This window comes from Prunus dulcis, chromosome 7, assembly GCF_902201215.1.
Source record: "Prunus dulcis chromosome 7, ALMONDv2, whole genome shotgun sequence".
Classification (NCBI taxonomy): Eukaryota; Viridiplantae; Streptophyta; class Magnoliopsida; order Rosales; family Rosaceae; genus Prunus; species Prunus dulcis.
Genome location: NC_047656.1, coordinates 1,972,198 through 1,997,656, shown reverse-complemented (window position 1 = coordinate 1,997,656; position 25,459 = coordinate 1,972,198). Strand labels below are relative to the sequence as shown.

The 25,459-nt window shown below is 38.9% G+C and overlaps 3 protein-coding genes across 8 annotated transcripts in view; 2 read left to right on the top strand and 1 right to left on the bottom strand.

Annotated features, from left to right (window-relative positions):
* LOC117636097 (replication factor C subunit 3) overlaps nt 1-924 on the top strand; it is an 11,266-nt gene extending 10,342 nt beyond the window's left edge. For 4 of the 6 annotated variants that reach the window (XM_034370554.1, XM_034370551.1, XM_034370552.1 and 1 more), the window contains exon 12: nt 32-317. In XM_034370554.1, coding sequence (XP_034226445.1) covers nt 32-36 — 5 coding nt within the window. In that variant the 3' untranslated portion in view covers nt 37-317. Of the gene's footprint in view, nt 1-31; nt 334-782 lie in introns of those variants that run through there. The other 2 variants (XR_004586990.1, XR_004586989.1) reach the window with 2 other exon arrangements.
* Nucleotides 925-1,474: 550 nt separating this feature from the next.
* LOC117634147 (DNA-directed RNA polymerases II, IV and V subunit 6A-like) lies at nt 1,475-4,490 on the bottom strand. The gene is made up of 6 exons (XM_034368084.1): nt 4,270-4,490; nt 4,148-4,181; nt 3,888-4,060; nt 3,732-3,783; nt 1,921-1,988; nt 1,475-1,816 (listed from the first exon to the last, which is right to left on the bottom strand). Exons 1-6 carry the CDS (start codon nt 4,302-4,304, stop codon nt 1,747-1,749), a joined length of 432 nt encoding a protein of 143 aa, XP_034223975.1. The 5' UTR covers nt 4,305-4,490; the 3' UTR covers nt 1,475-1,746.
* Nucleotides 4,491-4,703: 213 nt separating this feature from the next.
* LOC117634146 (UDP-glycosyltransferase 71A15-like) lies at nt 4,704-10,622 on the top strand. Its single transcript, XM_034368082.1, has 3 exons — nt 4,704-4,887; nt 5,591-6,275; nt 8,979-10,622. Exons 2-3 carry the CDS (start codon nt 6,188-6,190, stop codon nt 10,490-10,492), a joined length of 1,602 nt encoding a protein of 533 aa, XP_034223973.1. The 5' UTR covers nt 4,704-4,887; nt 5,591-6,187; the 3' UTR covers nt 10,493-10,622.
* Nucleotides 10,623-25,459: the final 14,837 nt, after the last annotated feature.

Genomic DNA, 25,459 nt, shown 5'->3' with positions numbered 1-25,459 from the left:
ATTTATAAGGGTTTCCTCATTGCAGCATTTGGTTGAACACCAGACTTGCATGATTTCCTTGAATCAAAAATGTTACTTTGAACATGATGGCAGTGAACTGTGTACATGTGTCACTATACATTATGGGAAGATTTTGTAGTAAGTCTCTTCTCTTTCATTGTTTTTCCTTTTCTATTTGAAAATTGGCTGTACCTCCCGAAGTTAAGATCTTTGCCTGGCTGTTTCTACAGAATTGGCTAAATACTACAGAAAAGTTAGCCAAGTTCACGGACATCCGATGTCTCCATTTGTAATCAAAGTGATGAACTTTTTAATCATCTCTGTTTGGAGTGAATCAAAGTGATGAACTTTTTAATCATCTCTGTTTGGAGTGACATTTTGCCCAACAAATCTGTTCTCAACTTTCACCCTTCTTAAGCTAAACATTCCTGTAGGCATTAATATTGTTTAGTAAGAGTCTACCTCACCTGATTGTGAAAAAAACTGACTGTTTGCTGGCAAATTTGGGTTCAAAGAAACTTTTATATTTTTTTCCTTCATATTACATGATGTCAAATTGTCTTCTCCATACAAAAACATTTTTTACTGGACTTTTGGAATCATCATAACTCCTTTACCTTAAAATCTAAGGGAAAAAAAGGAACCATCCCATCACCTTGTATAACATTAAATGAAAAATCCCTGATCCTCCATTTTGGAAACTTAATTTTCACAGCTCAGTTTTGAACTGCGGGAAAGCTAGTGCGGGTTTAGAAATGTTTTTGGTCATGTTCGTGTTGCAGGATCGATGCCAATTGGTTTTTACTCTACTTAAGAGGTTGAAGCAATTGCTCTTAAATTTGGTCTGTGATGGGCCAGTCATCTGAATCTATATCACTCATAAATAGATTGAAGATTATTCACAAATACTTCTTCAGCTACTTCAAAATGGAAAAAGACCTCCCTAGCGTTTATTTTCTCTGTGGTTAATGATATTAATTTCTTGTGTACACAACCAGAATGTTTTCAAGAAGCAAATATAGTTGCGGATGTCTTGGCTACTTTAGGACATTCGGCCTCCAATGCAACAATTAGTTCCTAATCTTCTCTTTCTCTGTTTCTAGTAGAGTCAAGTTTTGATATTTGGAATGTAGGGATCTCAGGCACTTTTTGGTGGGCTGGACTGGATGAGACTTTTCAATTAAAATGGACATAGGTTCAGTCTGTTGTTTGGTGGGCTTAATTGCATCACACTGTCAGAATTCTCGTTATAGTTTCTTGTCTGCCTTCGAGTTAGGCACTCTTTATTGGCACGACACTTACGGATACAAATTGATGCCACTTTTAAAAGAAGTAAAAATTTACCACGTCAGATTTTCTCTTTAAAGAAAATTTCTTATTTCTTGTCAATATGACATTCGTTAATCCATGTTAGAATTAAGCTCACCTTCTTGCAAGAATAAAATGGGCCACCGAATAAGGGTCAGTTGTATAATAATTTGTAACTTTAAGGTTGATCAGTGCCAATTTTAACAGATGGGAACCAAAGGGACCACACACAAAAAAAACAAAAACAAAAACAAAAACAAAAAAAAGGCCATATGAACAATGCTGATGTCTGCAAAAGAGTTCCAACATATTTACCCAAAAATAAACAGTGTTTCAACATGTAAGTTCATAGGGCCAGTGGCAAAAGGCAGATCTTCCTAACAATTATAGATTACATATTGACATTGTAACCATTCTCCATGCGTAAATGAAATCTGATCAATCACCTCCCACCTGTCTCTTCCACGAGTCTTCCACAATCAATTCATCTACTCCCCAGTCTTCGTAACTGAAAATTTCACACCCAATTAACATTTTTCCTAAACAATTAAGTTACAAGTTACAAAGCCAAGACAAAAAAAGTTATAGGCGAAAATAAAACCAGAACCTCACCTTCCATCAGGCAGGTAGCGGCGTATGGTGAAGGGTATCTTCCGCTCACGAAGCTCCTTCATAGCAATCTAAGCAATTCAAAACAATAGAGATTACATTCGTGTAGCAACAATATTTATTGTTCAATTTAGGGAGCAATTGGAGTTCACTTATATACCATCTTTTCATTTGTAACTAAGAAATTACTAATATGGTTCAATATATAGTAAAATAGATCAATCATCATGTGGTCCACATGGCCACTGTTTGAAACAACTTAAGAGTAGAAAATGAATGAAAATTGTTTCCACCCAACACGACTGTAACAACTAGAAACAACAAAGCAGATCCAACTAAGGGTATGCAATACCTTTCTAATTCTGAGTGCCATGGCCATTGGCCTAACATGTCTTCTAAAACAATTATCCAAAGCATGTGTCACATTCATCTTCTTTCCGATTAATGTAGTGATTAACATTATCTTTACTGCTCTGATGTTCTTCCTAGATGTTCTTCCTACTTGATTATAGGCTCTATTACACTTAGAGAAACAATCTCATTTATAGTGACAGTGAGCCACACTTTCTTTTTAAAAAAAAAAAAAAGCTACTTCCTAGCCCCTCACCCCCTACAACCATCTAGCTATATATGACAGTGAGCAAACTATCTACCTATATATGAGCATCTGAACTAGAGAGGCCAGACACTCACTCCCTAATCCGCACGTCACAACTATAGATGCATAAGCAACTACATACACCAAATTCTGGACCCTCCAAGCATAGTAAAAGCATATGAACAAAAAGGCAAGATCAACTAACTCCTTCATTGATCTGTTCACACTTCATAGGGAGAGAGGACACAATAAACAACAATTTATTAAACTGAAACATTAAAAGCATAAATTTGTTCTCATGATATATACTCACACAATTCCTTTACAGTCATGCTTCCATACTATCCATCATGTCCTCCTCCCCCAAAAATTAACCAAGAAACAAACCACCTCCTGACATTTATTCAACAAACTTATTACTCTTTAATTTCCTCTTCTTATTCCCAAACCATTAACCTTTAAAATCCATCCTATATGCAAGAAACCGACTTACAAACATTAATTAATTCAACATTGTTATTGCAGTGCCTAATGTAACATTCATTGAATTGGGGAAAGATTACATCATGCACTTTCTTTGCGATTTTAGAAGCTCCTTTTAAAGAAAGATAAATATTATTCAACATTGATATTCTCCGTAACTACCAGAATCAGAATTTTTTTTTTTTGTTTTTTTTGTTTTTGCATTGCATGATTTCATGTTATCTGTGTACATCAACATCAATATTCAATTAGCTGCTATCAGGATAATACGCACTCACAACACAGCACTATTGGTCACAATGCCCTTATGCAACACACTAGCTATCAATTTTCTTTATATTTTTTTGTTTATAGTGTCGCTATCTGGACTGCCTTTACTGGACACCTTGCTGGGAACCTCTATAATATAGGTGAGATAGTCAACAAGGTCATTAGTATTTGTGAAACATACAGCATTATTCACACTTTTGTTTTAAGATATAATCACTCCATAAGTTCTAGACCTCCTTCACTTTCACCTCTTATTCAAACTGTTCAAACGAGTATTTAAGAAAGCAATAATAAAAAATCCGATATGCAAGGACCTGATTTTGTAAGCGGCAAAATAACATGGTCAAATAGGGGCTGAAGCTTGATAACTGACATTCTAGCATTTTCAAGGGAAGGGGAAGTAAATTGCTAATGTATTTACAAGGGATAAAATCATATACAGATAGCTCCGGGGGAATGTTACCTCAAGTGGGTCAGTCTCACCCTCCAATTCAACCATCACCGGGGCATTCATGCTGGTCGAAAGATTAAAATTTGTGACGTGTCAGAGCCAAAATTAATCAACAAAATTCAAATTCAAATTTTAGACTGAAATGGAAAGGTTTGGAATTTGAAATACCTAATCTGCAGTGCACGGGTACCCAAGATTCTAGCACGTTCATATTTGGTCATAAATTTTGAGGTTTTCCGAGGTCCTTCCACCTGTGCTTGCTCCTCTTTGTCTTCAGCTTCAATGGCGTCTTCTGGAAGATCATCATTGTTAATATTCTCCACATCCTCTTCTGCACCTTCCTGTCCATTATTCCATTTTTCTTCTTCAAAAACTTCCTCTTTCATATTAAGATACAGCGAACTAACAAAACAAAAAGAAAAGCTTACTTCAATTTCTGGCTCTGGTGGCTCATCTTCATATCTGCAATAGATAAATTAAAAGTGAGTCAAATTCATATACACAAAACACAGAAACAACCACAGTTTAAAAAGAGAAGCAGAGAGAGAACCCCATATCCATGTCGTTGTAATCCTCGTCCGCCATTGTTAATGAGTGAACAAGCTCTGAGGGGTTGAGAACTTGAGAGAGATGGAAAGAGCGCGCGCGAGAGAGAGAGAGAGAGAGAGAGAGAGAGAGAGTAATGTCTCAAGCAGGGGACTGGGTTTAGGGTTTGAAATAAGGTTTTGGATGATTCGATGAGGTAATGACCACCCTAATAAATAATAAGAATATGCCGCTTTTTTTTATTTTTTTTATTTTTTAAGGAAAATAGCTCTAAATAGGGAAATTGACTTACATACTCACTAAATACAAACTTTAATAAAAAATACTCACCTTACAAATTTTAACTACAAATACTCACTTTCCAGCACAAAAGTACTAAATTGCCCTCAACATAAATACATCAATATCCACTCTTTATCCCCTAAAAAATTCATTCTCAGAATCTGAAATCAACCTCTCCCAATTCCTCTCTGCTGTCGAACCAAGGAAAAATTGGAGGGCATCTGACCAAGTTATTCGACGATTATCTAAACCTCAACTAGAAGAAGCAGCGACAGCAGCAACCGGCGACTCCTATTGCTACCAGGTCCCTCTTTTCTAGTTCCTCAAATTGCTTTTGCAGGTAACTCTATGTCTTGAATCACTTTTCCTTTTCCTTTTCCCCTTATCTGCAACTGGCAATATCTAGTATGACTATTATTATATATGTTCTGAATCCAACCACCAACCACTTCTTCACACTCAATTCTCCAATTGGCTAGGCCATAAAAAAGATAGAAGTGTAAGAACAATAAAGCCCAAGTGTTCAATTAAGATAGGTAGGGTAATCCTAGAATTGCTGAACTTATCCAAATATGGCTTGTGTTATTTGATTAATATAAAAAACGTGAAGACAAATTTGAAACTGTGATATTTTATAGGCTGCTTCAAGACCAGTGCGTGGCTTTGTTTTGTAATTGCCAATATATATATGCCAATAAATTTGATGGTATGCAACCTTTGTTTGTAATTTTGAGTTTTAAGCTATTTGTCCCCTTCTTCAATACCCATAAAGCATTTTGCCCAAAATAACACGAAACATAAAAATCAGATCTTAATTTTGTCTAGCGTAGAAATAGGTTAGTTAGGTCAGTTTTTCCCTCAATTTAGAAGCTTAAGTGTGAAATTTTAGGTCTTTGAATTGTATTTGATTGACATTCTGGGTTAGGTTAGTTTTGCTAAGAACTTTAGTTTTTCTGTTTTGATTGCCAATTTGGTAATGTAAAGAAATGGGTATACCTTATGATGGAGATGCAAATAGATTGATTTATTGATGTTATTTGCAGAAATGGATACTGTTGGAATATTGGTATTCTACAACGGAAGCTGGGTTCACAAGGATAACATTGAGAGTTATGAAGGTGGTGAGGCTAAAGGCATAATAGTATCACAGAACGTAACATTTTCTGAGCTTGTTGACCTCATTTATAAGATCATGAATGCAGATCGCAACAAATACATTGTCACATTGAAGTATTCTGTTCCTCTATCATCATCTGCCTATAAGCGCCTAAAGGTTGAAGATAATGATGACGTTCAATATTTTCTGAAATACAACACGGAGTTATGACCTCTAAAGTAACCCTTTTATTAGCAACCCTCAAAATTATAGAAGGACATGGTATTCAAGGCTGCAATGGCATTGTAAGCATTAGGAGTAGCAATCCTCCCCCTGCAGTTGTTGTGAGAGATAGGAATGAGGTAATTGGGGATAGTGGAACTGAAAATAGTGTAACTGGTTTTAATTGGAAAGATGGGTTGAAGATGTTAATTTTGAATGTGTCGAAAACATAGTTGCAGATTTTTATGTACCTAGCAACGAAGAGGAAGCATACTCTACTCCAAACGTGCATCCTCATCGAGAAAGCAATTTCCAAGCCTCCATGATGCAAGTTACACAAGTGCAATCTGAAACTCCGCAACAATCAAGTTGGACTCAAATGCATACAAGCCAGGTTCATTTGGTGCATGGTAAGAGTGTGGAAGATATTGATTATGGTGGAGGTCTTTCTTGCATAAATTGGGAAGCAAATTTTAAGGTTGGACGAGTTTTTCCAAATAAGCTTGCCCTTATAAAAACCTTATGTTTAGCAGCAGTCATAGGCCACTTTTGATTTAGAACAATCCAATTTGGGAAACGTAGGTTGTGTGTTCATTGTTGGCAACTTCCTTGCCCTTAGCGACTCCAGCCATAAAATCATGCACACGATCTGCCATAACAGCAGCCTAAAAAGTCTTCATATCATCAGCACACTTCATCTGAAAATGACGTCTCTTGTCCAATTCAAGCCAGATTGCCTTAAGTTCGGCAAAATAGGTAGAGACAGGACGACCATCTTGCTTGAGACGAGTAGCCTGGCATCGCAATTCATAGAGCTAGGATATGTCAGAGCCATCACAAAACATCTGATTAATAGCATCCCAAATTTCCTTAGCAGTAGGTAGAGTATGAAACATATTCAAAAAACTAGGTTCCATAGTTCGCAACATCCAACTTTTCACAATAGCATCAGTAATTTCCCACTTCCCAAATTTTGGGTCTTTGGAATCTAGGGCGTCACTGTCTCCAATCAGGTAACCCAATTTGCCTTGTGTAGTAGCATGGAGTTCAATCATCGAAGCCCATATCTCATAGTTGGATCCATTCAATTTGAATCCCATAGGTAGGTTGGTGGACGATTCGGTATGAACCGTCACAATAGGAGTAGAAGAAGAAGATTCAGTGACATTTGACATAGTGATAGATGGCGGCGGCAGCAAAAGATTAGGTGGTGACGACGATAGTAAGAGATATAAGACGACACAGGCTTAGGTGTATAGGCTAGGTGCAGCGGAAATAGGTATTTTTAAGATTAGGGTTTTGATGTTGTAAAGACGGATCGGAACCCGCTCTGATAACAACTCAAAATACTTAGGGTTTAAACTGATATGTTTATTCTTCTCTCAAGGAGGAATATATATACTACATACATAGTGGTTACAAATAGGAAATATGTACAAAATCTCCTAATTCTACTCAAATTAGATAATTACAATAAAATATAAATTCTATTCCTAATAGGAACGTTGACTCACACCAACACTCTCTTCTCCTCCTTCTCTCTCTCTCTCTCTCTCTCTCTCTCTCTCTCTCTCTCTCTCTCTCTCTCTATTTGTGGTGGATGAATTGTGCGGTTCATTGCTAATGACGACACTGATATCCCCGATAATGGACCATGTGTAGATCAGTGGTGGCTCTGATTTTGGGTGTACAACATGCTTTCAGTTGGTATGCAGTTACCTGGTTTCAATGTAGTTACAGCACAGAAAACACCCCTAGTATGGTGGCGCTGTTGTAATTTATAGCATGTTTGACACATATTTGACATGTTGTAAATAGGTTTTAAATGTGTTTCTAAAGTCTTTTCATGTTGGGTTTTATTATAGTTTGGACCCTATATTAGGCATGAATATGAAGCTCCCATTTTTATTCTTAATAATATTTTTTCTTCTTTCAAACATGTTGTCCTATCTAATAAAAGTAATTCTTTCTTTAACTCATGGACAAGCGTCATTAGTGCTCACTCTACTACTTGTTATTTTAGGACTTTGCATGCTTTAAACATTTGTCCGCTTGGGGGTCGTTTGCTATGGTGGATTGTCATGGACTAGATTAAATACTGGGACAATCTTAAATTGGCTTGGCCTATCATAAGTTGTATAACACTTGTACTGTGTTTGGTGTATGTTTGATTGGACTAGGACTAAATTTTTTTTTAAAATATTTGTTTTGAAAAGTAAGTTTTGAAAATATTTTTTTGACTTTTCTTCTCTCTATCTTTCCCCTTCTTCCTCTTCTTCCTCTTTTTTCTCATCTTTCTCTATGATTCTCTTTCTTCTTCTCTCTCTGCATCTCTTTCATCTTCTTCTTCTCTATCCTCTTCTTCTGTCTGCTTTTCTCTTTATTCTTGTTCGAAAATTCTCTTCTCTTTCCCTCTTATTCCTCTTATATTCAGTCTTCTCCTTCTTTTTTCCGAAAATTTTCTCTTCTTCCTCTGCTTTTCTATCTTCTCCTTCTCTTTTTTGTTCGAAATTCTTTATCTTCTCTCCTCTTCCTCTTCTATTTTGTCTATTCCTTCTTGGGTGGTTGTGGTTGGTGGTCGTAACTAGTAGTCGTATCTGGTGGTTGTGGCTGCCACTTGGGGGGTCGGTGGTTGTGGGGAGCTTGGGTGGGGTTGGTTGCTCGTCGCTTGGGTCGGGACTGTTAGTGTCCCTCCTCTCCAGACGAGTTTCACTAAGAACTCCTAAGAATGTGTTTTTGGTGGGGCTCGTATTAATTAATCCCAATTAAAATTAAAATTGGATGAAACAAACATGGGATAAAATCTTAGCCAAGCCAGTCCATGCCTGCACGGTGTAACAAACAAGCCCTTGATGTATATCCCATGATGTTAGAACATCGCGGACAAAGTGGTGAGCAATGTGGTAGTAAATAAATGTGGTTCCAATAAAAACACCCAAATATTATAGGCAACCAGATTCACTTCTTCAGTTCCTGCTTTGATTCCATTTGCGTGGATGTCTTTAGAAGTTTTGTGATTTGCTTTAGTCCGTATCTGTCTGCCCACTGCATTTATGTGTTGTTTATTGTAGTAGTTGGCATATTCAGACATGTCTTATCTATAAATATTATAGGCAACCAGACGAGCTTTTCATTCCCATATATTCAAATTCAGCAGCATAGATCTTCATCCCAACTTCCCAAATCGATGAAGAGACCAGCACACCTTGTGTTCATCCCATTCCCAGCCATTGGCCACATTGTTTCAACGTTTGAGATTGCAAAGCAACTCGTTGCTCGAGATGACCACCTCTTCATCACAGTCCTCCTCATCACGAAGCTACCGGCGGTGGAAGACGACCAGCACAAATACCTCATCATTGACAATACTAGAGATTCTTCAGTCTCATCACAACAGCGCATCAGATTCGTCAACCTCCCAGAAGAAGCTGGCCCCACCACCGCATCCTCCTTCTCCGTTGTTGAAGATCGCAAGCCCCTCATCAGGGACGCCATCGCCAAACTCGCCGACTCAAAGGCGACTCGGCTTGCCGGGCTTGTGATTGACATGCTCTGCACCGCCATTGTCGACGTGGCAAACGAGCTTGGGCTTCCTTCTTACATCTTCTACACCTCCAACGCTGAGTCTCTTGGGTTTATGCTGGACCTCCAAAGGCTTCGAGACGAGAGTGGCGGAAAGCACGCCGCTGAGTTGATGGGCCCTGCCGCTGAGCTGGTCGTCCCTTGTTTTGCCTGTCCGGTCCCTGCTAGAGTCTTGCCCGGTATACTTCTGGACAAGGAGGGTGCTGAATCTTTCCTCAGCCATGCTAGACGTTTTAGAGAAACCAAAGGTATTTTGGTAAACACGTTCTTGGAGCTAGAACCCCATGCTCTTCGTTCTCTTTCTGATAGTCAAAGTCAAACTCCGCCGGTGTACCCTGTGGGTCCGCTACTGAATCTGAAGAGCAATGATCTCCCGCAGGGGAGAGGTGGGGACCATGCTAATCAAAAGTCTGATATCTTCGATTGGCTCGATGACCAGCCTACATCGTCTGTAGTTTTCCTCTGCTTTGGGAGCATGGGCAGCTTCGTTGAGGCCCAGGTGAGGGAGATCGCGTGTGCGCTGGAGCGCACTGGGCTCCCGTTCTTGTGGTCCCTACGCCAACCGCCGCAGGAGGGCAATTGGATTGCCATGCCGAAGGACCATGCGGATCCCAAGTCGATGTTGCCCCAAGGGTTCTTGGATCGAACGGCTGGGATCGGGAAGGTCATAGGATGGGCCCCACAAGTGGCCATCTTGGCTCATCGGGCGATCGGAGGGTTCGTATCCCATTGCGGCTGGAACTCCACATTGGAGAGTCTGTGGTACGATGTGCCTGTTGGCGCATGGCCATTGTACGCAGAGCAACCATTGAATGCGTTTGAGCTGGTGAAGGAATTGGGGCTGGCAGTGGATATTAACATAGATAATAAGGACAACCAAGTGGTTGTGAACGCAGAGGAAATAGAGCGAGGGATAAGGCACGTGATGAAGCATGACAGCGATATAAGGGAGAGGGTGAAGGAGATGAGCCAACAGAGCAAGAAAGCCTTGATGGATGGTGGTTCTTCCTACTCTTCCTTGGGACGTTTTATTGATCAGATTTGACTTTTACTATTCACCGAAGCTCAAGATCATAAATAAATTGGTGAGAAATAAATCCTGTAGGTTTTCTCTGTCAAGAGAAATGGAATCAGAAATAAATCCTGTAGGTTTTCGCACATCACGTGATCCATCACTTTCTCATTTGTGTCTTCTTACCATTGACAGCTATTCTTATTTAAGGACACGAGAAAACTCGACAGTCCACACCAACATCTTATTATCAACTTTCTCATTTGATACCACACATCAAAATCATTAATGCCCAATGACAATTTGTGGCGATATTCATGAGCAGTTTCACAAATACCCATTCCAAATTTCCTAATTCTTTGGAAGTCATTTTACAAAAAAATAAATTTATCTTTAAAATTTTAAAAATAAGTTAGATGGAGAAATAAAACATGTTGTGGAACCAGCAACACTCAAATAATAATAGGGCCTTACAAAACCACAAAAATACAATTTTATCCAATCAAGCTATCAACAATCATATTACAAAAATTCAACCAATAACAATACACGATTCCTTACCTCAATTTGTCTGACCTCATGACATGTGTCACTTTTATTACCCTTAAACCAATGTTGTTAATACATGAGACAACCTAGTATATGCCTTAAATATATTGACACTTGTTAAGTACAAAGTTTGTTTATAAAAAAAATAAATAAATAAAAAAAAAATCTTATCTCTCTCTCTCTATGATCTTCTCCCTCGCCCCCTTACCCACCTTCTTCCCAATCCCCACCCCAGAACCACCTCCAGACTCACACCCTCCACTGTCACCCCCAACACACCCACCCAAAAAATAATTCTCAACACACCCAACCCTCCCCACAAGTCCCTCCACTCATCTCTCTCTCTTCCTTATTGGAAGACCCACCGAAAACCCACCAGATCCTTGCTCTCAAAGCCTCAAATCAGATTTGAGAGTGAATCATGATTACATGATGGCTTGTGCATCCTCAACCTCAAATTATCAAGCAATATCATTAAATTTCAAAGTTTGGGTAAATTCAAGATAATAATTTAGGTAAATCAAAATTTCAAATTTGTTTCAACTTTGTGTAAAGAATGGGTTGTGATTGGGCCGCTAGAGGTGGGTGAGGGTGGGTGACTGTTGGGTGAGAATGGAGGGGTGAAGAGGGGTAGGCTCGGGGCCAAATTTCAGGGGAAGAATTGGCGAGCAAGAGAAGAGAGAGGAAGAAGGGGAAGGAGAGAGAGAGAGAGAGAGAGAGAGAGAGAGAGAGAGAGAGAGTGAGTGAGAGGACGCGAAACCTTAAGAGAGTCAATACAAACGTTTAGTTTGACCAAGGGCAGATATGGAAATATAATTAATGTATTTCTGTAATTAGTGATAGAATTATGCTACTCTTACCACATTTATATACCACCTTATGTGGCAGATGAGGTGGACATCTACATCAATTAAAATTAATTTAATTTTTTTTGTTTTATGATTTATTGACACTTTTTATTTGATATGGCTGTCCACTTCATCTGTCACATAAGGTGGTAAGAGAATGTGGTATACAAATGTGGTAAGAGTAGCATTACTCTTAATGATATTGTTTTAAGGCCCCGTTTGGTTAATGGGAAAGGAAACTTGGAAATGGAAAATCAATTGCTTTCCCATGTTTGGTAAGTCTAGGTATGAGAAATCGTTGCCTGGCTCATGGGAAAGTAAGGGGGAAAGTGACGTCATCCTCCCAACTTGGGTTTTGTTTTCCCTCCTAATGGGAAAGTTTGGGAAAATGAGCTAACATTAAATACATATTTAGAATTACAATATATCATTAAATGCATTCTTTTTTTATTTGATTTAATATGGGTATAATTGAAAATTTATACAAACTTTATTTTCCATTCCTACTCAAAACAAACATGGGAAACGAAATAAAGAGATATTTCCCGGTTACTTTCCCAGCATTACCAAACATGGAAAATGAATCTTCCATTCCCATTCCTTGGGGAATGACATGAGAAATGATTTCCCCTCAAATTCATTCCATGAACCAAACGGGGCCTAAGGGTAATGCCAGGGAGACCATTTATTTGTACTATATTTGTGTACCATCTGATGTGGCTGTGAGTTGGCTATGCCACATCATTAAATGAGTTTTTAACATTTAATTTTTAATTACTTTTTTCACAGAAACTTAAGAGCCGTTTAGTTTTTCACATCGTTGCTTAGACCTCCTCCCCTACCCCTACCTCCTGCCAATCTGCCAGTGACAAGAAATCTTATCGGATGTCTCCCTAACGCCGACGATTGCTCCCCTTCTCCCAGTTTTTCATGCTTTTATTGTTATTTTAAACGTTTTTTTTTTATTTTCCTCTCAAGGGAATGAAAATAGATTCGGAAATTAAGTTCAACGTTGGTGGTTCAATTGGGTTGATATTATATTGGGTTCGATTGTGTGGCAGTGCTGTCAATCTGGTTCGATGGAGCGGTGGTGATATTGATTGGGTGATGTGGTGGTTCAAGCTCTGCGTATGGTTCAGATTCCAAGCTACAGTGTTTGAAGGTCTGTCTGTGGTGGCGATGTTTGACGATGGTGGTGTTTAACGACGTTGGTTGTGGTTAGGTGGTGGTTGTGGTTTGAGTGGGTTTAATTGTCTGTGTTGGTGGTGATGATTTGACTAGTGGAGGTTATGTTTGAAGATGTTGAATCTGTAATTTCATAATTATAACTAGACTTTTGAAGTCATTTTCAGAAATCAAATTTCAAAGATTGGGACATGGCAGGTGGTTTGTGCAGGGATGGAGTGCACTTAGAGCAGCTCCACCACTGCATCAAATCCCGGCAAAAGGCCCCCCTGGCGAGCCCAAACGCCCTCCAGCGCTAGAGAAGAGGCATGGGCAAGAGCTGGGTCCTACCAGCCAGGCTGGCCCAAGGGCAAGTTTCGCCTGGGCTTCAGCCCGAGGGCTGTACGCGTCAACGGTAAAAAAATTTGACTTCCGCGCGCTAACAGAATCCAACGGGCATGTGCCATGTGTCGCAATCGGGAAGCTCCGATCGGTTTTTTTCAGAAATCCGACGGTCCTCTTTTTTTGGCTAAAAAAATTGCAAAAAAAAAAATCGAAAAAATTCTGAATTTTTTTTTTTAAAATACCAAAAAATTATGTATTTTTTTCCTTATAAATACCTAACCATTTTATTTACTTTCCACACCAAATCTTCATACAATATCTTCTCCATCCAATATTTTTTACTCTCCACTCACATTATTCACTTTCCACACCAATTCTCCATATGAACTCTTTTCCTTCCAATATTTTTTACTCTCCACTCACATTTTTCTACTACTTTCCATTTGTATATAAAAAAAAAAAAACAAATGGCATCTTCTGTCGAAGCCGGAGACTAGTGGACAACTCAGGAAGATATTGCGTTGTGTCAGTCTTGGGTGAAGTCATGACCCTATCATGGGCAATGAGATGAAGTTCCATCATATGTGGAGCAAAATTCATGGAGAATTTTGTCAAAGATCGGGTTCCATTCGGACCGAAATGGCCTTGTCTAGTAGATGGAAACTTCTGAATAAAGAGTTAGGGAAATGGAGAAATGCCTTGACAAAAGCAAGGGAGAACATTCGAAGCGGTCAAAATCTATCCGATGAGGTAAAATATTTATAATTGCCATTTTAATCAATTTAATGTAACTTTTTTTTATTGCATATTCTATTTCTTTTTCTTGCATAATCTTTTTTTTTTCTTTTTGCATTTCCAATTTGTCTATATTTTCTTGCATAATCAATTTTATTCTTGCATTTCAAAATAGTTTATATTTTCTTGCATAATAATTTTTTTTTTCTTGCACTTCCAATTATTTATTTTTAATAGATCATACAAGCACAAATGTGGTTCGGTGCCATGGGGCAAGGCAAAAAAAGTTTCGTGCATTTTCAATGTTGGGAAGTTGTGAAGGATTGTTCGAGATTCAAAATTATTCCCACCGGTCCGCCGGTTGTGTTGAATGAGACGCCGCTCCACGATTCACCATCAACCGATTCGCCATTGGACTCCCCAATGGAAACGGAGTCACCACTCCCACGTCCGCCGAGACCTATTGGGAGAAAGGCGGCAAAGGCCAAGAGAGGGGGCACTTCGAACAATGAATGTGTACAATTATTGGAGCAAATAGCTAAGAACACCTCACTAAGAATTGAGAGAGACTTGAAAAGAGATGAAGTGGACAAGGCACGAGAGGAAACATTTGCAATTCAACAGCAGCAGGCACAAGAAAAAGACATGGATGATAGAGAGATGAAAATCATGGCCATGGATACGAGCCATATGTCTCCTGAAACAAAGGCCTATTGGAAGCATAGACGAAGGGATGTGATGAGAAGAAAACTTTTCCATGATGACGGACCTAGCAATACGGATTGGTTAAATGATGAAAACCATTAGGTTGTATTGAAACACCTTTGCCATATGTTGTATTGTTATATTGTTGTATTATCCTTTAATTTGTTGTATTGTTTCCTTTTCATTAAATAAAAAAAGCATTAAATAATATGACTATTTATTAAAAACATTTGAGCATCAAAACAAAGATTAATTAAAAACAAACCTTAATTTATTGCAAACAACACACAAAATAAACCAAACATAAAAGCATAATAATACAAAAAGCATAATTCCAAAAAACACCACACACAAAATAAAACATAATTAAAAACAAAGCATAATTCCAAACAAAGCACTAATCTTGACTTCATCCATTGTGATTGCCTTTCATCTCTCACAAGTGCTCGATCAAGTCAACTTGACGTCTCTCGTGAACATATGAAGATTGCATTTCTTGATAACGATCAATCATGGGGTTGTTGAATCGACCATCCTGAACTAACGGTTCGGGCTCCATTGGTAGTCCATTTGGTCCCATCGGCCTTTCATATATTCTTGTCAACGCCATGTTCATGAGATCGGGTTCAAACACCTCTAGTGTAATAACCCAAAATAAAATATCTAAAAAGAAATAAAATATCTAAAAAGTAAGGATAATATCTTCTAGCAAAAATACAATTTTGCCCTCGCATTATTTAATAGGGGGAAAATTGACTTTTTGATCGAGAAAGAATTTGGCAATTTCGCTTGCGCTGTTGCGTAGAGCACGGCGAAACGAGTCCGTAGACACGGAGTAGACCCGAATCGGAGTTGTAACGAAGGAGTTATGGTCAAAAGAGTCTCAGTGGTAGAATCGTAAATATTTCGAAGTTCAGTTTTATAAACCCAGCTTTCTTCTCTCTTGCGACCACTTCGACCAGCCAACTTCAGACAGCGATTTCTCCCAACTCAGGCCACCGTTTCAGCCAATACCTGTCCCAAACGAACCACCTCACTTCCCTCTATCAGCTCTGCCCCTCCTCAGCCTCCATCCGCTACTGCAGTAGCCGAAAACTGCCACGAAATAGGCCGGTTCCAACAGTTTTTCTGAAAATTTTTGGGAGCTCGTTCTCTCACTTCCACCCACCATTTCCGTCGACCCAGGTATGGATCTTGAACCTCTCGAGCTGTTCTAGCTGCCTATTGGGTAGGATTAGATTGATTCGTAGTGTAGCTATTGGATTTTTGAGCTTGAAGTTTTAGCAGATTTTTGGCCTATGTTTTCGGCCATTTCCGGCCATTTTTTGGGGTTTGTCCAAGAACAAAAGTGACTCCAAATGGGGTGTTTTACCTAGGATAGGAGTTTGGAGTCTTGGTTCCGAGATTTTTTTCGGCAACCCAAAATCGCTTTGGACACCCGAATCTGCCTGCGCGTGTGGTGGCGCGTGGGCAAGGGTGGTGAAGCAACTCTGTGCAGTTTTGTGATCCTCGTGTCGTCACGAGCGCGTAGGATTTTGCGGATCTCGATTCGGAGTCCGTTTGAGCCCCAAACGGATTTTCCATATCGCGCGATCCTTGGGTGCAGTGTCGTCAAATCGTTGGATCGCACTGAATTTTGGATATGTCGGTCTACATGATTTCAGGATCGTGTAGGATTCGACGGATTGCGAATCGGAGTCCCGGATACTCCGAAATCGCGAACCCTGGGGCTAGGGTTTGAATTTTAAGCGATAACGCGATTTTGGCCAATCCGACCGTCCGTTTCGGACCAAACTCACGGAACATGGTTCCTTCTCTATGAGGAACCTTCAGAGAAGCCCAGATTGGCCATCGGAGACCGTGGACCCACGGGGTCCCGGATTGGCCGGTCTGGTGGTTTATCGCTTAGTAAAACGTCGGGCCTTTCAAGACCGTTCTAAGCATCTGAACGGCTATTGTGGGCATAGAAGTAACTTTAAAATGAGTGCACGTGTTTCTAGGAGCCGGGGGCAGGGTGTTTAATTTAAATTCTTCTTATTCAACAGTTTATTGATTTACTATTCTTGGATAATCAGGCACCAGAGGTCCAGTCGACCTACAGGAGGGACCTACGAAAGGTCCAGCTAGCTCGGACCACCAGTGAGTGGACTTTTTTTCATGAATAACTTTATATAAATGAGTTATATAGATGATTTCTATAAGTAAGATTTCATAAGTGATTTTATTTTGATTTTATATAAATAAGTTTTTATAAATGAGTTATCTGAATAAATTTCAGTATTTGATCTTGAATAAGTGAAGTTACATGTTTTCCTAGCATGAAAGGTAGCGTAAAACATCCTTATTTTTATATTACTCAGTTGAGCAATAAATTTGAGATTGGTGATTCAGAATAGCAGCTTAACTCAGATTTATCAGATTACAGAGAATTATCAGGTTTTTCTAAAATAGTTGTTTTAGAACCACCATGTACTCGCCTTTTATTTGGTGATTACCCTCAGACGGACCGATGTCTACGGACATCCAGTCTGTTTACAGTTTAGTCAGTGCACTTGACTTTGCCTCACGAGTTTCGGGGACGCTCGGACAGTGAGTGCCAGGATTTACGGCTCGACAGACTTGGTGTCCCGAGACCTGCCAGGATTGTGGCTCGGCTGACTCTGTGTCCCCGAGACCTGCCAGGATTGCGGATCAGGCTGACTACGGTCCCCTGCATTCTGCCTGAGCGACTCGAGCTGACTTGGTGTCATTGAGGACCTGCCGGCGGATCAGGCTGACCATAGTCCCCTGTATCCTGCCAGTTTGCGGCTCGGATAGACTGCGTGTCATCCGAGACCTGCCAGGGGAATTGACGGATATGACAGGGGTACAAATAGGTGGTAGTTTCAAAGGATTTTAAGTTCTTTTATTCAGTCATGATTTTCAGTTATTTCAAACCAGTTCCTTTGATATTTGTGCATTTATATCTTTATATATCGGTTCAGTTATATGAGTATATTCATCAGTATGTTTTTTTTTACATACTATTCAAATACCTTGTATTAAAATATATTCGTTCAGTTATATGCGTATGTTCATCAGTATATTTATTCATGTTCATTGAGTGCTTTATATTGAAATATAGCTAAATTATCGATTTCTATCCCTATTTATTTCAAAACGGGGGTTATTATGTTCTAGCTTGTTTTTAAGAACCTTATTTTTTGTCCACTAACATTTTCAACTTGTTTTTCGCCTCCAGGCCGTAGAAGTACGCGGGATCCACCACCGGGCCATTCATAGCTTCCGCGCCACCAAGTAAGGTAGAGTCTTGTAGAAAATCCTTAAAACCCTGAAAACTTTAGAAAATGCTCTGATATCTAGTAGAAACTGAAAAACTGGAGTTGAGATCTGTTATTTGAGATATTCTGGCAGTTGGTGTGGATTTATTTGATTGTCTAACAGGTGAAAAATTTTGGGTTTGGTCAAAATACAAGGGAGACTCTGCCGAATTTTCGGCAGAAGTCTAAGGGAAATTTGAAAGAAATTGAGACGAGAAGGGTAAAAAGGTCTTTTGTGCCCGACATTCGCCAGGTGTCGAACAGGAACAGGATTCGACTCGGATTCCAAAGCGGAAATTGGGTCGAGTCCTGTCAATTTGGTATAAGAGCATAGGTTTTACTTCCTGTAGACCTTGCACTCTGTGCATTCTCGTTTTCTTTTCAAATTGGGCCCAAATGGTGGTGGTATCCGTAGAAAAATTAGACAGATATCTCGACGTAAGGAGATGAGATTCTCAAGTCAGACAGGAAACTGAACCGGTATCTGAACCGGTAGAGTAATCTGTTGTTAGAGGCTCGTCAGGAGCCGTATTTACTATACCTAGTAGACGGGGAGATCCGAACATCCAGTAAACCTTGGAGTTGTTAGCTCAGGCTTTAGTCAGCCAGAGATCCATCCGTGAGATAGGTGGATCCAGTAAAAAGGATTGAGAGCTATAAATTTTAATGATGATTGTACCCAGTAGTAAAGGAAGATTGAATTGAACAGAATAGAGTAGATCATGGGGGTCATGGTTGCTCTACAAAAGAGTAGAGTATTGGTGGGATTTGGTTAAGAAGTGATATCAGAATCCTTTGACTCGTACGGGACAAGCATTTTAGAGCCACATTTGATAGTCAGCACTACCCACAAGTCTACCGAATGTGTGGATGAAGGAATTTTGCAACTGGATAGGGAATAATGATTGGACTCGAATACGAGGAAAAGGTTTCACGTACTGTTTCCCTACTAATAGAGATTGGAAAGTAAGAGGTAGTACCTGATTGCGATAAGGTTAAAAGCCTTCACCCAAGGTATTGTAATCAGTTAATGGTTGGTTAACTTTGGTACCGTGGTGATGTCTACCCCAGCCAGCTAACGGGCAAACCATGGGTTGCACTCTGTGCACAGTATTTGGATATAGGCAATACTGATCAGGAAGAATTTAAGAGAGGTAACTATAGTGGTGATTACGGTTTTCAATCACCGAATGGCCGCAAGTATGGAGGCTGTCAACCTGGATTTAGTTCCAGTAAAGGTATCAACCAGAATAGTAGTATTGGAAATCGTTCTGGGGCTGGTATAGCCAGAAGTATTAAAAGACAGATGTTGCTAGGCTCTAACAGGAGAAGTTGCCTTAATGTGCTAGGTGTGGCAGGTATCGTTCCGGGCCCTGCTAGTGGGGTACAGCTGGAGGATATTATTTTCAAAAAGGGTTGTCGCTGTTTCTTCAGCATAAAAAGATCATTACTGCAGCAAAATAAGTAAGCAAAGTAAATCACAGGAAACACCACAGTTTATAGAGGCTCTGTTTAGTGGTGGGCCCAGATCAGTATGGCTAGATGAGGAAGCAGTCAGCTGAGGGGAGGTGGTGACAATTTTAGGCCCGCAGATAGACAGTATAACATGTCTCAGTAAGAAGCATGAGCATTATTTACTGCAATTACAGATTGAATCCCCCTTCGACATGGTTAACTGGAGATCATCCTAGGGTTGAATTGATTTGGTCGGATACCGTACCTCAAGCTACCTTTTCATCAGGAGATCAAGTTTATTCTTGAGCCCGTTCTAGGAATGGAGCCAATTTCTCGGGTAAAGTACCAAAGGACACCAGTAAGTTGAAGAAGCTAGAGACTAAATTGCCGGAATTGATAGCGAAGAAGGTCATTCAGCTTAGTGCTTTCCTCATTGAAGTGTTCTAGTGTTATTTAAGGAAAGGGGATGTCATCATGAAGTTATGCATGGACTCGGGGTAGCTAGATAAGATTATAATACGGAATTAGATGTCCATGGTTTCACAGTAAGGGAATTGTTTAATAAGCTAAAGGGTGCCAAGGGATTTTCTAAAAAGTGACTTGAGGCTTGGATAGCTCCAGTAACGAGTTAGAAAAGAGTATGTACCTAAAACAGCGTGTTGAATGAGGTATGGGGACTCTGAGTTCCTGGTCATACTATAAAGAATTAAGGAATGTGCCAGTGGTATTGAGAGTAGAATGTGTTTTGTAAAATCTGAGAAATGAAGGAATAGATAAGAGATGGTGTGAGAGGTATGAGTTGATGGTGTAGTTTTATAGAGGGATTCAGAAGATAGAGATGACATGTGGCACAATTTTAGAGGGTGAAACTCTTATCTGAAATTTGAGAATATAATTTTAAAAAAATATCTTAAAATCTTATTTGACATGGGACACGTGGCACAATTTTATAGGGTGAAAATCTTATCTGAAATTTGAGATTATAATTTTTTTTAATGAATATCTGAAAATTTTATCTAGAATAAGACATGTGGCAGCCGAGATTCTCATCCGAAAATCTTTTCTGAAAAATAATGAACACGTGACAACCAAAAATCTTATCCGAAAATTTAATTACAAAAGTTTATCAAAATTAATGGTTTATAGTATAAAAAAAATAGGAAATAAAGTGCAGTGAATAGTATTTGCCTTAGACTTGCCCTAGACTTAGCCCTCATGGGTGGTACCACAAATGGCAAGGCTGACACTATTCATGTGAATAGTGGCAGCCCTTGCTTGCTCTTACCCTAGACTTAACCCTTATGGGTGAAGATGCTCTTATAGGTAGGCAAAGTAATAGAAAATAGTGGTTAATTTTTTTGTCGCTGGCAGATTGGAAAACTCTGGTTTATTGTGACTGATAAGGGAGAAGATAAGTGAGGAGGAAGGGGAGGAGTTAGGCGAAGAACCAGTTGAAGATACGGGAAACATAACTTCTCACGTGCTTGGGTTTCTGTAAAGTGAAGGGTGAAAACATAATAAAAAATAAAAAATGTTAAAAACTCATTTCATTATGTGGCATAGCCAACTCAACAACCACATCATATGGTACACAAATATAGTACAAATAGATGGTCTCCCTAGCATTACCCTTGTTTTAAATGAGAAAGAAATAACACATGTCATCAAGAGAAAGGAGAATATCCAAAAGAGAAGGCTAAAGAGAAAGTTGCTAGTATTGTTAGATAAGTCCACATCTTTTGTCCCTCTTTTTCCTGTACCCACAATGTCCCCTATCTAATTCTTTGACCCCTGTCAATTCACTTAACTCCTTTTCTTTTATTTAAATCAAACTTAACTCTTATACAGATCGTTACCTTTTAATAACTTAAGCATACAAAATTGAAAATTAAAATAAATAAATAAATCAACAACCACCCACCCAACAGCGACAACCAACCCACCTCCCCGGTGGCGACACCTTATCCACATCTTTTGGACATATGTCACAATGTGAGATAGGAGACAGAGAGAATATAGTGGATCTGAAGTCTAAACAAGGAAACTAATATTAATATTATTGTATAATTAATATTATTATATCTGTTATAAATTTGTGGAATGTGGATGATCACCATAACATCCATTACCTTCACCCTTGATTGGTTTATAACTTATGCCATTATTATTGTAATTAGTAGCTATAAATTATGGGTTAAATACCTCTATTGTAAGCCTATAAATAGGTACTTATCAAAGATGAATAAGATAAGTTGATACAAGTTCATAAAACAAATTCTCTGTCTTTCTTTCCTTCTTATTGCTCTCTACAATTCTCACTAATTTTATAACACGTTATCAGCACGAGAGCTCTTTGTATCATTTCTTCCTTTGTTTAATTTGTTCTTTTACTTTTTGACTTCAGTTAGAGTCGTGACATGGTTTAGAGTTTTTGCACTCAACCATGAGACTTCATGATGCTTTTTAATTTATTTATTTTTTGATAGTTTGACATGACATGCCATGTGGCGTGTTCATAGTAATGACAATTACTATATGCATAGCCCAATAAGCATGTATATCATAATTGGATGAATTACATGAAATAAGTTTGCTGCATGATTTTTAGTTGCATCTGCGTTACTCTTTTCTAACGTTAAATATGCTCATTTTCATGCTTCAATTAATTGATTTATTTTTCTTTATGCATGATTTTAATTAAATACTATATCTTATGATGAGTTTGTATTGTATAAAAGATTAAGGCCCGAAGTCTCTCGATTCTCATAATTTAAATAGACCAGGACCTGAAGTTCTTTGATTGAATAAGAATCTGAAGTTCGTTGATCGAATCAGAACCTACAATTCTTTGATTCTTAGTAACTGAGTGTTTTGAGTACCTCAAATTTTCAGAAGTAAATAAGGACATGAAACTCATTGATTTCGTATTCATCATATTCATAATTCCATGAGATCTACATATCTGAGGAACCTTAACCAGAAGTTTCAAGTGCATACATCGTTTGAATATGAAGTTCAAAGCACAACTATTAATTCAATTTATTTAGATCTATGTATTCAAACCTGAAATTTCAAATATATGTTGATAAGAACCTGAAGTTCATAGTTTTTCATGGATCTTAATACTATATATGAACCTGGAGTTCATTACTTATTTCTGCCTATATGAACTTGAATTGGCTGGAATCCAATTCTTAAATTTGTAGTTTTATCTACATATTGAATCCACATTAATATTGGATTATCTTGGAATTTCATAGTCTTTAATTTATTTATTTTATTCCTCGTTGTAGGGGCTTTTTTGTTCCGGCAGCTACTGATGGGCCTGGGCTGCTGTAAAGAGCCAAATATGTGAAAGTGCCCCTGGGTCTGAGTTCAAGAATCAGACCCAAAGAGTGCTTCAAAAGGGTAGCTGAGCCTTAGGAAACACTTTGGTCTTCTTCACCAATGAAACCAACGGTTGCTTATAGATAAATTCTTGGCTTGGCTTGAGAGGTTTGTGGCATAGAAGCTAAGCGTTCATGAGTTTAGCATGAGAGAGAGAGAGAGAGAGAGAGAGAGAGAGAGAGAGAGACCAGATTTTTTACAAGAAACAGAGGTTTAAAGCAAAGGATTTGCTGAGAAGAGAGAAAGACAGAGATTAGGGTGGAAGAATGGATGCTTTGGGTAATTTTTCGACAGCTCGAGAAAGGGTTTGTTAGGCTTTGGAATGGCTTGCCAGAGGAGAGGATGGGGAGAGATGGAGGAATAGGGCTCGAAATTGAAGGGTTCCAAGGATGAGAGGTGAAGCTTGCTCTCTGGATGTGGGTTGGTTTTGATGGGTAGGAGATGCCCCTATAATAGCCATTGGAAGCTCCTCCTTCCCAAGAAGCCTTAATGGGTTCTCTCCAATTTTGCCAAGTCTCCTCTTTTGTTTCTTTTCTTTCCCTTTGATTCATCCTATTTTGTGAAATCTTCCTCTGTCCAAACACACAAAGATAAGATTTTTGGGAGCTCAGCCTTCCAGTAGCTGCTTCAGTGTTAAACTCCTATTTTTGGCTACCACTTTACCTTCTTTCCTCCCCTCTTCCATGGCAAGAGCTGGTGGGAGAAAGAAATATACCCTTTGGTTTTTTGGACGATTTCCTTTGAAGTCTGCTTTTGGCCACATGCTAGAGCCTTCGAGCAGTCTACCTTCGTGAGTGGGCTTCTGTCGTTGTTTTGTCTCCAGCCATGTGCCAGAGACTTTTATATATTTTCTTGGTCATTTAGGCCTTCTTAAGGTGACGGGTTAGTTTGGGGCTCCCAAACAGCCTAAAACTTCCATTTCTCAGCCCATCAATAGGCCTCATGAATGCTCGTTACCATTCATACCACAACCCACTGAGCAAGCCCCGAGCATTTGCATGGCTTGGACCCACTTAAGCTTGTAGCATGGCTAGGTATAAAAATAATGATTTTTCGCTTGGCATTGCATGTCGATTGGCGTGCTTGAATTTTATCGTCTTTGAAAAAGGATATGATTTTTGATGGGATAATTAGCATGGGCTTGTAGAGCCAGTGCCTTTTATAGGCTCATTTCAATTCTTAGCGTGATGGATTGCATATTTATTTGGCATGGCACGTGGTCGTGGCTCGTGCAAGCGTGCATGACGAATTTCCCGTGCTCCGAACCGGGTATTTTCGTAAAAAGGTGTGGCATTGGGCCGGGAATTTATTTGGGCACAACCCTGGATTTTTTGGGCCTCAACATTAGCCCCCTAAATTATAAGGGCCATGGACAGGTGCTGGAATTGGCCGAATAATGAATCCCGACCCAAAAATAAAAAATTCTCTATCGCAAGGTAACTTCTTCTCTTCCCGTATGCACAAAGGAGACGTGTCTTGATAGGCCCCAACAGTTGTCTCATCAAGATAATGCATATATAAAGTTATGAATATGCAAGCATGGATTGATATTCATGTATAACAATCCATTAACATGACAATAAGTGACTATATATAATGCATGCTTGGAGCATGACATAAATATAGGTTCTAAAGACTTAACTCCCCAGAAGTAAAGATTATTTGAAAAATTCAAGCCCTATAAAAAATAACGCTCTATAGGAGGCTATGTTTGTCTCATAAGTGACAACATAAGCCCTTAAAGAGGCATTGGTACCCCCACTACTACAAAAAAGCAAAAAGACGACGGTAAATCACTGTCGTGTATTCGGTTTTTCAATGGTCGTGGAATCCACCGTCATCTTTTCTCTCATAAACCACGACGCTAAATCACCGTCGTTGTTAAAATATACAACGTCATCAACAAATACAAAACGACGCCTTTGTACTGCAAAAAGATCTAAAAAAGCAGTCGAGGATGAGAATAGACGACCAACTCTCTAAAAAAACCGTCGTAAAAAAGGAAAAATATGACACATATTAACAGAACAAGGCCGCAAGATAGACATACAACGAAGAAAATTAAAATAAGACGCCGTTAAATATCATTTTCACGACAATAAAAAATATGACGTCTTTAAATACATTAGAAGACGACGTTATTGATTCCTACTACGTCGCTTATATAAAAACAGCCGTCGTAAAATAAATTTTCCACTTCGATTTTTCTATAAAAGATGACGTGAAAATAGTTGTTAGTGTCATTATTTACGACGTATGTATTTATAGAGTAGACGTTGAACAACGAAACAACGTCGGTTACAAATATATGAGAGTCGTATTACAAAATTTATACGTCGTATTTTCAGAAACAAACAACGACGATAAATATTAGATGTTGTTAAATAAAACAACGTCGAAAACAAATAAAAACAGACGTGTTTAGTCTGCTAAAGTTTTAAAAAAATAGTCGAGGATGAGAATAGACGACCAACTCAAACAAATCACCGTCG

What these genes read in the sequence shown, in the direction of transcription:
- LOC117634147 (XM_034368084.1), bottom strand. Translation starts at nt 4,304, where the DNA reads ATGGCGGACGAGGATTACAACGACATGGATATGGG. An exon ending in TACAACGACATGGATATGGG is followed by an intron (nt 4,182 to 4,269) that starts GTTCTCTCTCTG and finishes TATCTATTGCAG; the next exon opens with ATATGAAGATGAGCCACCAG. An exon ending in ACCCGTGCACTGCAGATTAG is followed by an intron (nt 3,784 to 3,887) that starts GTATTTCAAATT and finishes TCTTTCGACCAG; the next exon opens with CATGAATGCCCCGGTGATGG.
- LOC117634146 (XM_034368082.1), top strand. Translation starts at nt 6,188, where the DNA reads ATGATGCAAGTTACACAAGTGCAATCTGAAACTCCGCAACAATCAAGT. An exon ending in CCAGGTTCATTTGGTGCATG is followed by an intron (nt 6,276 to 8,978) that starts GTAAGAGTGTGG and finishes TAAATATTATAG; the next exon opens with GCAACCAGACGAGCTTTTCA.